We start from the raw sequence: 12,964 nt of genomic DNA, 5'->3' as shown, positions 1-12,964 counted from the left end.
GACTGAGGAGTGACGAGACCAGGGCTTCCTGTTTGCATGCACTTGAAGGGGGGGAGAAAAAAGTCTATGGGGGGAGGCCTTGGTCTTGAAACCGCCTCAAAACAGTGCTCCCTGCTTGTGTAAATAAAAGACAAAGGTGAAATGTGCTCAGAGCTACTGTTATATTCTTTTCTTCTTTTTTTACCATTTCATTTCCTACTGTTATTTCTGGTCTTGTTGATCCAGCTCATGGAGCAATCAAACGAATGAGAGGACAGAATAGGTCCATTCACTACCACACTTGTTGATAAGAAGACAAAATGGTCAATGTGAAACTTCCCTGGAACACAGCTTCACTGGAATCAGAACAGATATTTACATTTGCTTACACCAAAGTGAACCAAAGAGGGGCTGAAATTAGCCATTAAGGTTTTCATATACATTACACACCCATGCTAAAGTTGACTAAAAAGAGGAATAACAAAATCATCTTTTGGAAATTGATCTTAATGCCTTAATTTAAGGACACCAATCTTCTTTGTGAATGAATAATGTATCGTAAATAAATAAATGTTCTTCCTTAAAATACAGAGGACATAAGAATACACACCCCTATGTTAAATTCCTATAGAGGAAGGCAGATTTTTATTTTTAAAGGCCAGTTATTTCATGGATCCAGGATACTATGCATCCTGACGAAGTTATCTTGTAGCCTGGCGGGGCCATCCTATATCATTGAGATGTATAGTCTGGCATCGAATCATTCACCTCGCTTAATCCAAGGGGCGGGCAGAGAATTGTCTTTCAAACTGCCTAGGCATGCAATAGGCCAGCGCTACGACCATATCCGTATCCGGTAGGCAAAACGGCAAACACATCCTTCTTAGAAAGGAATGACTTAAGTGCATTGTGTTGCTCAACTTTCAAAGAAAAGCACAAGTCCAACTCCTCCAAAGTTGACGCCAACGCCGATTCAAACAACCGCTCTTCGTTCGCCATAGCCACCTTCCTTGTTGTTCAGCGTCACAGGACTGTTGTTATCCTGTTAAGCCCGCCTTAAGACTCTCTAACGAAATAGAGCACTGTGATTGGAGAACATCCACGGTGTTAAGCCAATAGAAATTCCTATGGTTCGATACTAGACGTACAGGCTGAGCAAATTAATTTGCCGCCGCTAGGGTGCGTCTAGATTTCTAGGCTAGTTATCTTGGCCTTTGGAATTAAAATAGCCCCACATCATCACATACAGTACCACTCACCATACCTAGAGATTGACATGGTTTTATTTCAGTTAGCCTAATAGCTGGTTTGATTTGCATTGAGAGATGATCTTATGGAAAGTACCCCATGGTACAGGTATGGTGAAGGGTATGTGATGATGTGGGGCTATTTTAATGCCAAAGGCCAAGGGAACTTTATCAGGTCAACTTTAGCATGGGTGTGTAAACTTATTCTCATAAATGTACTTTATTCTTAAATTACATTGTCACAAGCATGTAGGCATCTAGTTGCTTTAGAAAGAAGGAAATATTCAGTTCCTCATCATATGTCTTGTCAAATAGGATTTTAAAATAAGGGAGGTCAGCACTTAACAGCTTCACACATCGACATAATGTGAGAACTTATGAATTGTGACGTAATCACAATAGTTTTTACAAGCTAAATGTGTTCCAAGTTATTTTCTTTTTCTTTTTGTATTACTTTACCGACTTGACAAAGAAATGATCAATTACACTCAATAGTTCCACTTAATTACACTTTATTTGAAAAGTATAAAATAAAGAAAAATGTAAAAAAATAATAACGTTACAAACAAATCACAACATATTCTGTTTTTATTTTGATACAGAATAGGAATAGCAGCATAGCTCTTTCTGCAACTGAAAACAAGCTATTAGCAATTTTAGTTAAATAAGTTATTAAAGAATAGAAACATTTACATAGGCCACTGTTGCTAAACATTCAAGATTTGTTTAAGGTTCTCCAGGCACTTCAAGAGGTATGAAGTCAGGGGCTCACTTTTCTTCAGCTCTGCATCTGTACAGAACACCAAACAAGCTTTAGGAATGGATGTGCAATCATTCCATTGCATAAGAAGACAATACAGAAACCACGGGTCCCACTGTTGAAAATATATGATCAAACTGAATAGATGCATACCTTTTTTCACTTCCAAGTACATCTCATCGACCTTAAGTCTGAAGGAGGGGTACTTCAAAGCCACCTTTGCCTTTGTTGAGAGATTACACATGCAGTTTCCGTAAGAAATACAGGCTTCAAAAAGAGCACAAAGACAAGGCAGTCTACACTTATATCAACTGCCAGTCTGCTCTAAATGGATAATATGTCTTACTTTCTTTTCTCTGGTCTCAACAGACATTAGAGATACAGTATGTGATTCTAGCAAAAGGTAGTTGATATCGGAGCTCAGCAGCCAATCAAATTACACCGTTTCCTTGTAATTCCGTGTTGTTGAAGCCATGTGTTGACAGGACAGAATTGTTTATGGGTCGGTCTGATCCACAAGCTCCGGAGTTTGCACAACCACAAGAGTGTAAAAACTAAATGGACAACTAGAGGGCTGCGAGGTGCAATCTGTTGAACTGTTGACGAAAAGCACCTTTAAGACCAATAGCTTGGTTAGAACAGACTGAGCTAGCAATGGATGCGTGGGGCTGAGGTACCTTCTGATAGCTGTGCAGAAGAGCCCACAGAGCAGAGGCGCCGATTGCACGCACGTCCAGGAAGTCACTGTCCAGACAGGACACGAGCAGACCAACCGTCTTGTCTAAAACATAAAAAGATCAGAGAGAGAGAAAGATCAGAGAGAGAGAAATAACAAGACATTAAAAAAAAAAACCAAATTTGAAAAAATGTACAGTGACACCCAAATTGTATACATACTAGGAAAGCACCCAACTTGGGCTTTAGATTTGAGAACTATTTGTGTACATATTTCAAATTTCAATGGTAGCACTTATTCCAACGTCAACATTTGTTCACCACTTGCTCAGACTCAACTCAAAGCCAATGAAAAACTGTTTGAAAACAAACGATTGCCTTTGATTGTCCTTTTCAACGCACCAACCTATGTTGTTTATTACCATTCTACTGTTCACTGTACTAGGGTGAGGACTAGGAGTGCAAGCTGCCAGAACCCAGCTGACTTCTACATGGCAGACGTCAAAGCAATCATGTCAACATAAAACTGTCCTCTAGCATCATCACTCATACGTGGTAAGTCTCTGCCGATGAGTCCGAGCAGTGTATGCTGGTCTCCTTCATGTCACATTACGACAGTTGAGTCAGTATGAGGGAGCCATGGAGCCAGGCCCAGTCAAAAGCCAAGCCCAATAAACAAAGCCAATACTGTTTGTACAGCGAGAGAGCGAGAGAGAGGGAGCGAGAGAGAGAGCGCAGGACAAAGAGTCAGAGTGAGAGACGGAGGAAGAGAAGAGAGCGAAAGCTACAGAGAGGATGAGAAAGAAAGCGAGCAACAGATACAGACAGAAATTTGAGACTGAGAAACAGCCAAATAGACAGACGGACGGACAGATAATAGATAGTGTTGTCAAACAGAAAGACATACAGACAAACACTCAAACCCATAAACGTGTCCCATGACACCCCCTGCAGAGGCATTCCCCTGTGGCCCTCTAAGGAAGCCCACGGAACACAAGGATGGGAGCAGAGGCTTCACGCACTAGTGTGTGCTGGACCAAACATAGTAAGCAGGGCATAATAAAACAAAACAATAAAAGGCTGCACTTGTGCTTAAGCTGATCCCTTTTATTACAACATCTTCAACTCGTCTTTTGAAGACATTCTAATAAAAAGATTCAGTTATGAGGAAAAATGCAGGCTTTGCTTGCTCTCTGTTACTAAGGTGAAGCACGCGTACCGTTGGCCAGGACCTTGGGCTTGTTGGCGGAACTGAAGCAGATGTTGTGGAGGATGAGGAGGGCGGCGGGTTTGGGTCTGGTGGCGGCCTGCCGCTGGTTCTGGTTCTGGCTCGGTCTCTGGTTCTGGGCCAGCTCGGTCAGCAGCTCCAGGCTGCCGTGGAGCTTGAGCAGCATCTGCTGGCCGTCCTCCCCAAACGAGACGTTGAGCAGCAGCCGCAGCCACAGAGCGGCCAGGGAGCCGGCCGACGACGAGGACCTGCGGCCCGGCCTGGGGAGGTGAGCCGTCAGGAAGTTCTGCAGGAAGTTACTCTGGAGGACAGAGGGAGATTATTATCCAACAGCTGCCTTACTTCAGAGGATGGTCACAGAGACAGAATGAAAGGATGTAAGAAAGAGGACACAATGGAGTTGAAATCTTAAAAAACCTTCTAAAAAACAAAATTGCAGTGGCGGACATGGCCAGGTTGGTGTGTGTGTGTGTGTGTGTGTGTGTGTGTGTGTGTCTGTGTGTGTGTGTGTGTGTGTGTGTGTGTGTATGTGTGTATGTGTATGTGTGTGTATGTGTCTGCATGCTAAATGCCACCTTCAGGATGGTAAGCAGAGGGCGAACAGAGGGCCAGGCACTAGATGTGTGTGTGTGTGTGTGTGTGTGTGTGTGTGTGTGTGTGTGTGTCTGCATGGTTAACGTACCTTCTGTAGGATGCCTTTGCAGTCACGGGAGATGGCCAGGTTGGCGAGCAGACAGAAGGCCAAGCTCTGGATGTGGCTCTGGCTGCTGCCGGCGTCCGGGGCAGCCTGGGAGGCCAGCTTCATCACGCCGTGCATCAGCGAGTTGGTCAGCGGCCCCCGAGGCAACACTGCAGCCTGACCTGAACCCGAGACACCAGCGGGACAGCCGCCGCCGCCTCCACACACAGCACTGCACGCTGAGGAGGGAGTGGGGGAGAGAGAGAGAGAGAAAGTGATGGAGGAGAGACAGGGAGACACAGAGGGGGAAAGAAAGGGGGGGGAGAGGGAAAGGATGAGTGACAGGGAAAAAAGAGGGGGAGAAAAAGAAGGAAACAGGAAAGCAAAGACAGAGCGAGAGAGAAACATGTGAAAGATGGAGATGGACAGAGAGACAGGGATGGAAAGATGGAGGATAAAAATGGAGTGAGAGAGAGAGAGGGAGAGAGAGAGTATGAGAGAACGAGATTTGGAGATTAACACACTTATCAGTGGGTTAATCTCTCCAACCACATATATAAATGACACACTTACCTCGGTACTACCCCTCACACACACACACAAACGCACACACGCACACACACGCACACACACGCACACACACACACGCACACGCACACGCACACACGCACACACACACACACACACACACTTTCCCCGTCATTACAGTGGGATGGAAAAGAAGACCGTTGTCAAACTGTTCAGTGCCGATTGTGTGGGAGAGAGCGCGGGGCCCCAGGTTGCTTTACTGGGACCCCAATCAGAAACTTCTCAAAAGGTCCCTGACTGACAAACAGAAAAAAAGAAAAACTTACTCAATCTGCTCAAAAGCCCCACTGACTATCTGCCAACTAACTTTCTCTTTCTCAGTCTCTCTCAAGCGTGGGCGTTTATCAGGCTGGAAATTGTGCAAGAGTGTTGGGACACACAATGAATGCGCCCCTGAATGCGTGTAAGGGTGTGCGTGTGTGTGCCGTTGTTTCTGTGGGTGACAGTGAGTGTTGCCGCCTACTTCATGTCTATAAATAGATCAAGGGGAAGTGGCACACACGCGCACACACACACACACACACACACACACACACACACACACACACACACACACACACACACACCAAGGACCCTGGGCCTTCAGAGAAAGGGGCTCAGTTACTGTAAAAGCGCACCTAATCCACATGCTGAACAGGTAGAGCACAAACAGACAGCAGAGCTGGAAACAGTGACTTCACACAACAAAAACACTTTGACAGACTCAATTGCACCACAATGGGAACACAACAGTTTGAAAGGCTATGAAACACATGCAGTACAGTGCCGTACGTGCTTTCTAATAATAAAAGTTAAAGTGCCAGTTGTGACAGGGCACTCTTCAGATGCATTTCCACTCCGTTATCTCAAATGATGTGCCAATGTTACACAGTCTTGACTTGATTTCAGACTTTCAGTTTTAAAACATCTTGCAAGAAAAGATAGGAGTCTTGCAAAGGGGTGGGGAGTGGGGGGCTTTTTTTTGCTGCTAGTGGTTCAGTTGCAAATGCAATCGTGCGAATGCGCACGCACACACACACACGCACGCACGCGCACAGACACATGCACACGCACAGACACATACACACACACACAAACGTACACACACACAAAGACACACAAAGACAGACACACAAAGACAGACACACACAGACAGACACAGGAACACCTGTTGTACTTTCCATGACCTCAACCATGCACACGTCTTGCCATAAAACCAAACATAGAGTCCACACAGTGAGACACCCACCCACTCACAGAACTCCACGCAACAGATGCAGGTACGGTATATGTGCATGCAAACACACACAATGCATTTCTAGGGTTATGCAAGGAATCACTGGTACGGCAGCCTTACCCTCTGGTACCACATACACATTGACAAAGACAGACACAGACACTTGTGAATACTCTTGAGTAATGTCAGGCTCCAGTGGTAAGGTATGACAAACAGCTCAGGGCCTTTGTGGGGTTTAATCTGATCTTAAGCCACCCTAAAATCTTAAATAAATCATCTCATCACTCCTCTCATCCTCCCCCGATAGTTCTCTCTCTTACCCCTTCCTCTCTTTTCCCCCTCTTTTCTCTCCATCTTCTATCCCTCACTCTTTTTTCATTCTCTCTATTTCTCTCTCTCGCCCTTTTTTCCTTTTCTCTCTCTCTCTCTCATCCTCTGTTCCTCCACACAATAGAGAGCTCTTCCTTTGACAGAGACATACATTGTGCAGTATGTCCTGGCTCCATTCTTCCCGGCTATACATTAAACATCATACAGAGAGAACGCAGTCTCACATGGGCTCTATTGTCAGTCGCCAGAGGCAACTTGTTCTATAAGGTGGAGATGAATTCAGAGATCTTCAGCGAGACGCTCCAGAGCTAGCTGAAGACCAACAGTCGAATTCAGACGCAGACACACTCACTCACTCACTCACTCACTCACTCACACATGCGCCTGCACGCACACAGACACACACAGCAGTCTCAAACACAACAATGGTCCACAGAGTGTGTGATGCATGAGTCAGACTGACATGCTAACAAAGGCATGTGTGTGGTACACACACAAAAAAAAAAATCGCTGTGCTGATACAGGCAGTTTCTCAGCAGCTCCAGGCTCTTCAGCTCCTTCAGATGGTTCTCCTCCTGCATATATGTGTGTGTGTGTGTGTGTGTTTTGTGTGGTACGCATTGGTGTAGAGTTGGTTGCAGGCTAAAAGATGCATAGATACTTGGACCACAAGCAGAAATACCTCTTCAATTATTGTTCCCACACACCGACTTATGCAGAAAGCCATGACGAACAGATACACAAAGAAGGACTCCAAAGAAATATTGGCGAATAAACATACCATACACATGGGTATGTCAAATGGGTTAATTGACTCCAAATTGCAGTTAACTAGCTAAGCCCTGATAACTGTATGCTTCTCGTTCACACACACAACAATGCTGAAGGCATCACATATACAGACAGGCATAAAACTCTTATATATTTACAAAGAAGTACAAAGAGAAAACAACCACGCTCATACCCACCCTGCCTGACCACACACACACACACACACACACACACACACACACACACACACACACACACACACACACACACTCCCCAGCTAGCATACTGACCAGCACTACAGTTGGCCGTGTAGACACAAAGCAGCTCCAGGGCTGAGGTCATGCAGGGGTCATCCAATAGGAGCCAGGGCCAGAGGGCGTACAGTATGGCAGCCAGACGGGAGTCTGTGGCAGCAGTCTGTCATAGAGGAGTCGGGAGAGCAGAGGAGAGGATGAGGAGGGAGAAAAGAGGAGGAAAGGGAAGAAGAGAGAGGATGGTGCTGAAGAGAGGAGAGAAGAGAAGAGGGAAGGAGAGAGGATGGGATGAGGAAAGGAGAGAAGAAAAGAGAAGAAGAGAGGAAGGGGTGAGGAGAGGAGAGAGAAGAGAAGGAGAGAGAGGAAGGGGTGATGAGAGAGAAGAGAAGGAGAGAGAGGAAGGGGTGATGAGAGAGAAGAAAAGAGGAGAGAGAAAGGGGTGAGGAGAGGGAAGAGGAGGAGAGGATGGGGGTGAGGAGAGAAGAAAAGAAAAGAGGAGAGAGAAAAAGAGAGAGGAAGGGGGTGAGGAGAGGAGAGGAGAGAAGAGGAGGTAAGAGAGAGGATGGGGTGAAGAGTTGAGAGAAGGGAAGAGAAGGGGGATGAGAGAGAAGTGGAAAGGGAGGTTGCCAGAATAGATGAGAGAAGCGGAGAGAGGGAAGGATAGAGAAGAGGCAAGTAGAGGAAATTAGGGTGAAAAGGAGAGGACCAAAGATGAGAGTAAAGAGTGAGACAGAGGAATAGAGGAGAGAAGAAAGGACAGGGAGAGAGGGAGGAGAAGATAGAAGATGAAAGAAGTGGGACAGAGAAGAGGAGAACAGATGAGAGGGGAAACGAGAGGAGAGGGCAAAGGAGAGGGAAAGAGGGCAAGACGAAAGGGAAGAGATTTGGGGATAGGACAAGAAGGGAGGAAGAGACAAGTAGATACAACGGAGAGGGAGGCGAGGGAGTTCAGAGAACAAAATAGGGAAGAGGGAAGAGAGAGGGAGGGGATGAAAGAGAAGAGGATGAAAACAGAGAAGTAGAGAGGATGAGAATATGGCGAAGAGGGGAAAGAAAGAGAAAAGTAGAGAGACAGAGAGCAGAGAGAGAGAGAAAGAGATAAATAAACAGAGATAGATAAGTAGAGAGAGAGAGAGAGAGAAAGAAAGAAAGAGAGAGAACACAGACACAACAAGGGCCTGTGATGAATTTATTCGATGAAAATTTCATGGTTAACACAATAAATAAAACACTGCACATGGACTTGCTTTGCATTCGCTGTGCTGATACAGGCAGTTTCTCAGCAGCTCCAGGTCCATCTTCAGCTCCTTCAGATAGTTCTCCTCCTGCATGTGTGTGTGTGTGTGTGTGTGTGTGTGTGTGTGTGTGTGTGTGTGTGTGTGTGAAGAAAAAGAATGACTCAAATCCATGTTCTATCAGTCCTAAGCAGTTCCATCAAAAGCAGTAAAATGATGGTGATGGGACACACAGATGTCCACTGAGACCAGGCTGACCTTTTTGTTGCGTAGCGCTGCTTTGGTTGGTCTCAGGGACTCTAGGTTGAGGTAAGTGTGAATCTGCCTCATCTGTTCCACTGTGGTGTCCACAAGCCCAGCTGAGGGAGAGAGAGAGAGAAAGGAAGGAAGAAGCTAATAATAGGGCAAGATATGGTCACACTAAACTAATGTGTTACATTTAAACTAATCAGACGTGGCCAGCACATATAGTGCTAAAACAGACACTCTATGCTCTGGGTATATTTGGTGTGTGTGTGTGTGTGTGTGTGTGCGGTCGGCTACCTTTGCACGCATAGCTCTGGGCACTGGAGCTGCAGGCGAGGAGCGCGGTGAGGGCAGCAGCTGTGGGCTTCCTCAGCTGGTCATGGGGCAGAGTGGCCTCGTACCTCTGAACAGGACCCACACAGGAGCGTGAGAACAGCACAATCAGACGCAGCACCCAACACAGGAGCGTGAGAACAGCACAATCAGACGCAGCACCCAACACAGGAGAGTGAGAACAGCACAATCAGACGCAGCACCCAACACAGGAGCGTGAGAACAGCACAATCAGACGCAGCACCCAACACAGGAGCGTGAGAACAGCACAATCAGACGCAGCACCCAACACAGGAGCGTGAGAACAGCACAATCAGACACACACACACACACACACACACACGCCACAATCAGTCGCAGGCTTCGGGAGCTGTAGCGCAAACGGCTGCAGCGTCTGTACCACATTCGGTTCCAAATGCCCACGCAGAGCCCAATGACTGTACTGTATAATGACTATATACCGTAATTTCTATGACGTAAATACACGGGGCAGTTAAAATGGTATTAATATGGTTTTGTTTTTTTAACTTGCATAAAACAGTGTCCTGCGGTTTATACACAATGCGGCTAATACACAGGAAATTACTGTACAGTAGAGGTTAATAATAGCCTGGGTGTTCCCATGCTGCCTTGCGCGCGATTTGATTCACGCTGCTAAGGCAGCCTGGAAACTACCGCCCTAATTTTTGCCTCAGATAGGGAACCAATCACAGAACAAGGGGGAAAGCAAGACAATGATGAGCTATGCACAGACGCATTTGATAGACATCCGTGGCACCCAATAAACGGATCTGGGCATTTTTTTCAAATACGAGAAAATTAACGTTTGGTTCCCAGACCACGTCTCATTGAGAAGTGGTGGCGCTAACCAGGCTAGGTTAATAAGCTAATCAGTGATGCAAAATCTCTTTCTCATATCTTATCAGGCATAGTGGGTACTCTACATTGCACTGTGGGAAATGTAAAACTCCAAAAATAGAATACATTGCGTGACAGTTCTAACCTCTGAAACTGCACTCTGCACCTTTTACACCTGTGAAGTCAGTAGTAACAGCCACATTGCACTGCATAATATGATATAAAGTTATAAAGAATGTCCAGAGCTTGCACCTGGAACTCCATGTGCGAAGGTCTGCCATGCTATGTACAGTATATGTGTGTGTATGTTTTGGTGTTTGCATTTTAACTCAAATCAGTAATTCAAATTCTTTTTTTTTTGCACATTTAATTGGAATAGTTCAGCATTTTATGATATGACATTTTTGGATCAATGCTTGTGGTTGCCTGTGTCTCTCAAGACCTATGCTGATGTGTGGTCACCCACATACCCCAGCACAGAGTCTTATAGTGTGTAGGGGAGAAGGGCTGCGACTGTTGCAGCCCTAGTGGGAAGTGAGGCTTGTATGGTACATAGCTGTAACTCTCCATCATTACACTATTGCTTAACACTTTGACTGTCAAAAAACGCAATAGGCATGTAGAAATAAATGGTTTGTACCCACTGAGAGCTTAAAGTCTCACCTTTCAAACGAGACATAGTATGTGTCCATAGTTATATTCTATAACAGAATACGCTGTGGCTCTACAAAAATCGTCAACAATGATCTAGATTGCTGGCACTCTGGGCCAAAGCTTCCGAAAAACAGCGCGGCATTCAAAGTGTTAAGGTCCGCTATGAAAGGTGAGGTTACCTGCAGTAGGAGTTCACACAGCTGCTCACCCGGGGTGCCATTCAAAAGCTCAGCCAATCGACTACGGCAATCAGGGGTCAGCTGACCAGTCACTTCCTGATCCCGCCTCTTGGCTTCCTCTGACAGCACTACACTCAGGAAGTGAAGAGCAGCTGTGTACAGGCTAGGCTCTGAAGACCACTGGTCCACACATAGGGATATGGTGGCTAAAAAGGGACAAACAGTACAGAACATCAAAGAAGAGAAGAGGAGTCACAGACAAACGTTTGTAACCGTCCAAAATCAGCATCGCCATCATCACGTGTAGCAACATGTAAGCAACATTAAGCACCTGCCCTGCGTATTGGATAAACACTTCATTTCAATACTCACTGCTACTATACTGTGTAAACAAATAAAATTTAAACTTGCACTGTGCTTTGTATGAAACTGCCTGCTAAATAAACAAACACAAATTACTGTATGAAAACAAACAGATCCATTTTTCTGAAGCTAGCAGATCTTCCTCTTCCTCCTGGTGTGCTTGCTAAGCTGCTCTGATGCGGCGGAGGCATCCGTCAGCCCCCCTCCCTGGCCTGACACAAGCTGACAAATCCATCATTAGTCTTAAACAGGGCTCATTACAACCCACCACTACAGGCCCTCCCTCAGCTCCTGCTGGGCAGAGTCTGTCTACCAGACACACACACACACACACACACACACACACACACACACACACACACACACACACACACACACACACACACACACACACACACACACACACACACACACACACACACACACACACACACACACACACACACACACACACACACAGACACAGACACAGACACAGACACAGACACACAGACACACACACCCGTACTCACTAGGTCTGCATATAAATACTCAAACTCAGATATATGGAAATATAGATACATCTGAACAAAAATGCACCAACCTACACTTCCAAATAGACCATTCAAAAATGCACATCCTGTGAATACACACACACACACACTACAGCCCCCAACCCACAGACTCCCTACCTGAAAATGTGTGCCAGTGCCTGTGCATCGCCGTGGCAACAGATGGGAAGAGTGCAGTGGTGTTCCTGCGCACCAGAGTGGCCAGAAGCGTCAACAAGACGGTCCAGGAGTGACGCAGTGCCCCAGCCGTCCGTGAGTCTGACACACACACACACACACACACACACACACACACACACACACACACACACACACACACACACACACACACACACACACACACACACACACACACACACACACACACACACACACACACACACACACACACACACACACAGAGAGAGAGAGAGATGACAACAAAACACAAACTTACAATTCAGTATTACCACATTCTGCTACAATGCACACTTCACTAATCAGCCTTAAGATGCACTTCATCTAACAACATTACATGTATTTATACACCTAAAAAAGTAGTTCCAGAGTTTTGGCCGCATACTTTGAGGTGTAACTTTGCGTTGTAGCCGCTTTACCACCTCAAACGTGCATTAACTTCTGATACCTTTCTGATTATCCATTACATACCACTTTTCTAGGTCCCCATAGCACTCTGCAGTGAACTCCACCAATGTGTAGCACCCACCTGGGTGGTGCACAGCAGCTATTTTGCACTGGAGGTGGAGAGTGATGGAATCAATCAGCACACTAGGGAGATGGTTAGGTTCCCAGACAGAATCAGCCAGGTTGGGAATTTG

At 45.9% G+C, this 12,964-nt stretch overlaps 1 protein-coding gene across 2 annotated transcripts in view; it reads right to left on the bottom strand.

Moving 5' to 3' along the window:
- Nucleotides 1-1,721: 1,721 nt before the first annotated feature.
- rttn (rotatin) overlaps nt 1,722-12,964 on the bottom strand; it is a 60,125-nt gene continuing 48,882 nt past the window's right edge. For both annotated transcript variants that reach the window (XM_076290840.1, XM_076290841.1), the window contains 11 exons: nt 12,267-12,404; nt 11,233-11,438; nt 9,506-9,611; nt 9,221-9,321; nt 8,975-9,052; nt 7,764-7,890; nt 4,572-4,807; nt 3,881-4,190; nt 2,664-2,767; nt 2,140-2,209; nt 1,722-2,016 (listed from right to left, as the gene is read on the bottom strand). In XM_076290840.1, coding sequence (XP_076146955.1) covers nt 1,934-2,016; nt 2,140-2,209; nt 2,664-2,767; nt 3,881-4,190; nt 4,572-4,807; nt 7,764-7,890; nt 8,975-9,052; nt 9,221-9,321; nt 9,506-9,611; nt 11,233-11,438; nt 12,267-12,404 — 1,559 coding nt within the window. In that variant the 3' untranslated portion in view covers nt 1,722-1,933. The remainder of the gene's footprint in view (nt 2,017-2,139; nt 2,210-2,663; nt 2,768-3,880; nt 4,191-4,571; nt 4,808-7,763; nt 7,891-8,974; nt 9,053-9,220; nt 9,322-9,505; nt 9,612-11,232; nt 11,439-12,266; nt 12,405-12,964) is intronic.

Source organism: Alosa pseudoharengus, unplaced genomic scaffold, assembly GCF_046254945.1.
Source record: "Alosa pseudoharengus isolate Yale_2024_CS ecotype anadromous, Long Island Sound unplaced genomic scaffold, YU_APseudo_1.1 YU_APseudo_1.1_scf_18, whole genome shotgun sequence".
Taxonomy (NCBI): Eukaryota; Metazoa; Chordata; class Actinopteri; order Clupeiformes; family Clupeidae; genus Alosa; species Alosa pseudoharengus.
This window is presented reverse-complemented; position numbering and strand designations above follow the sequence as displayed.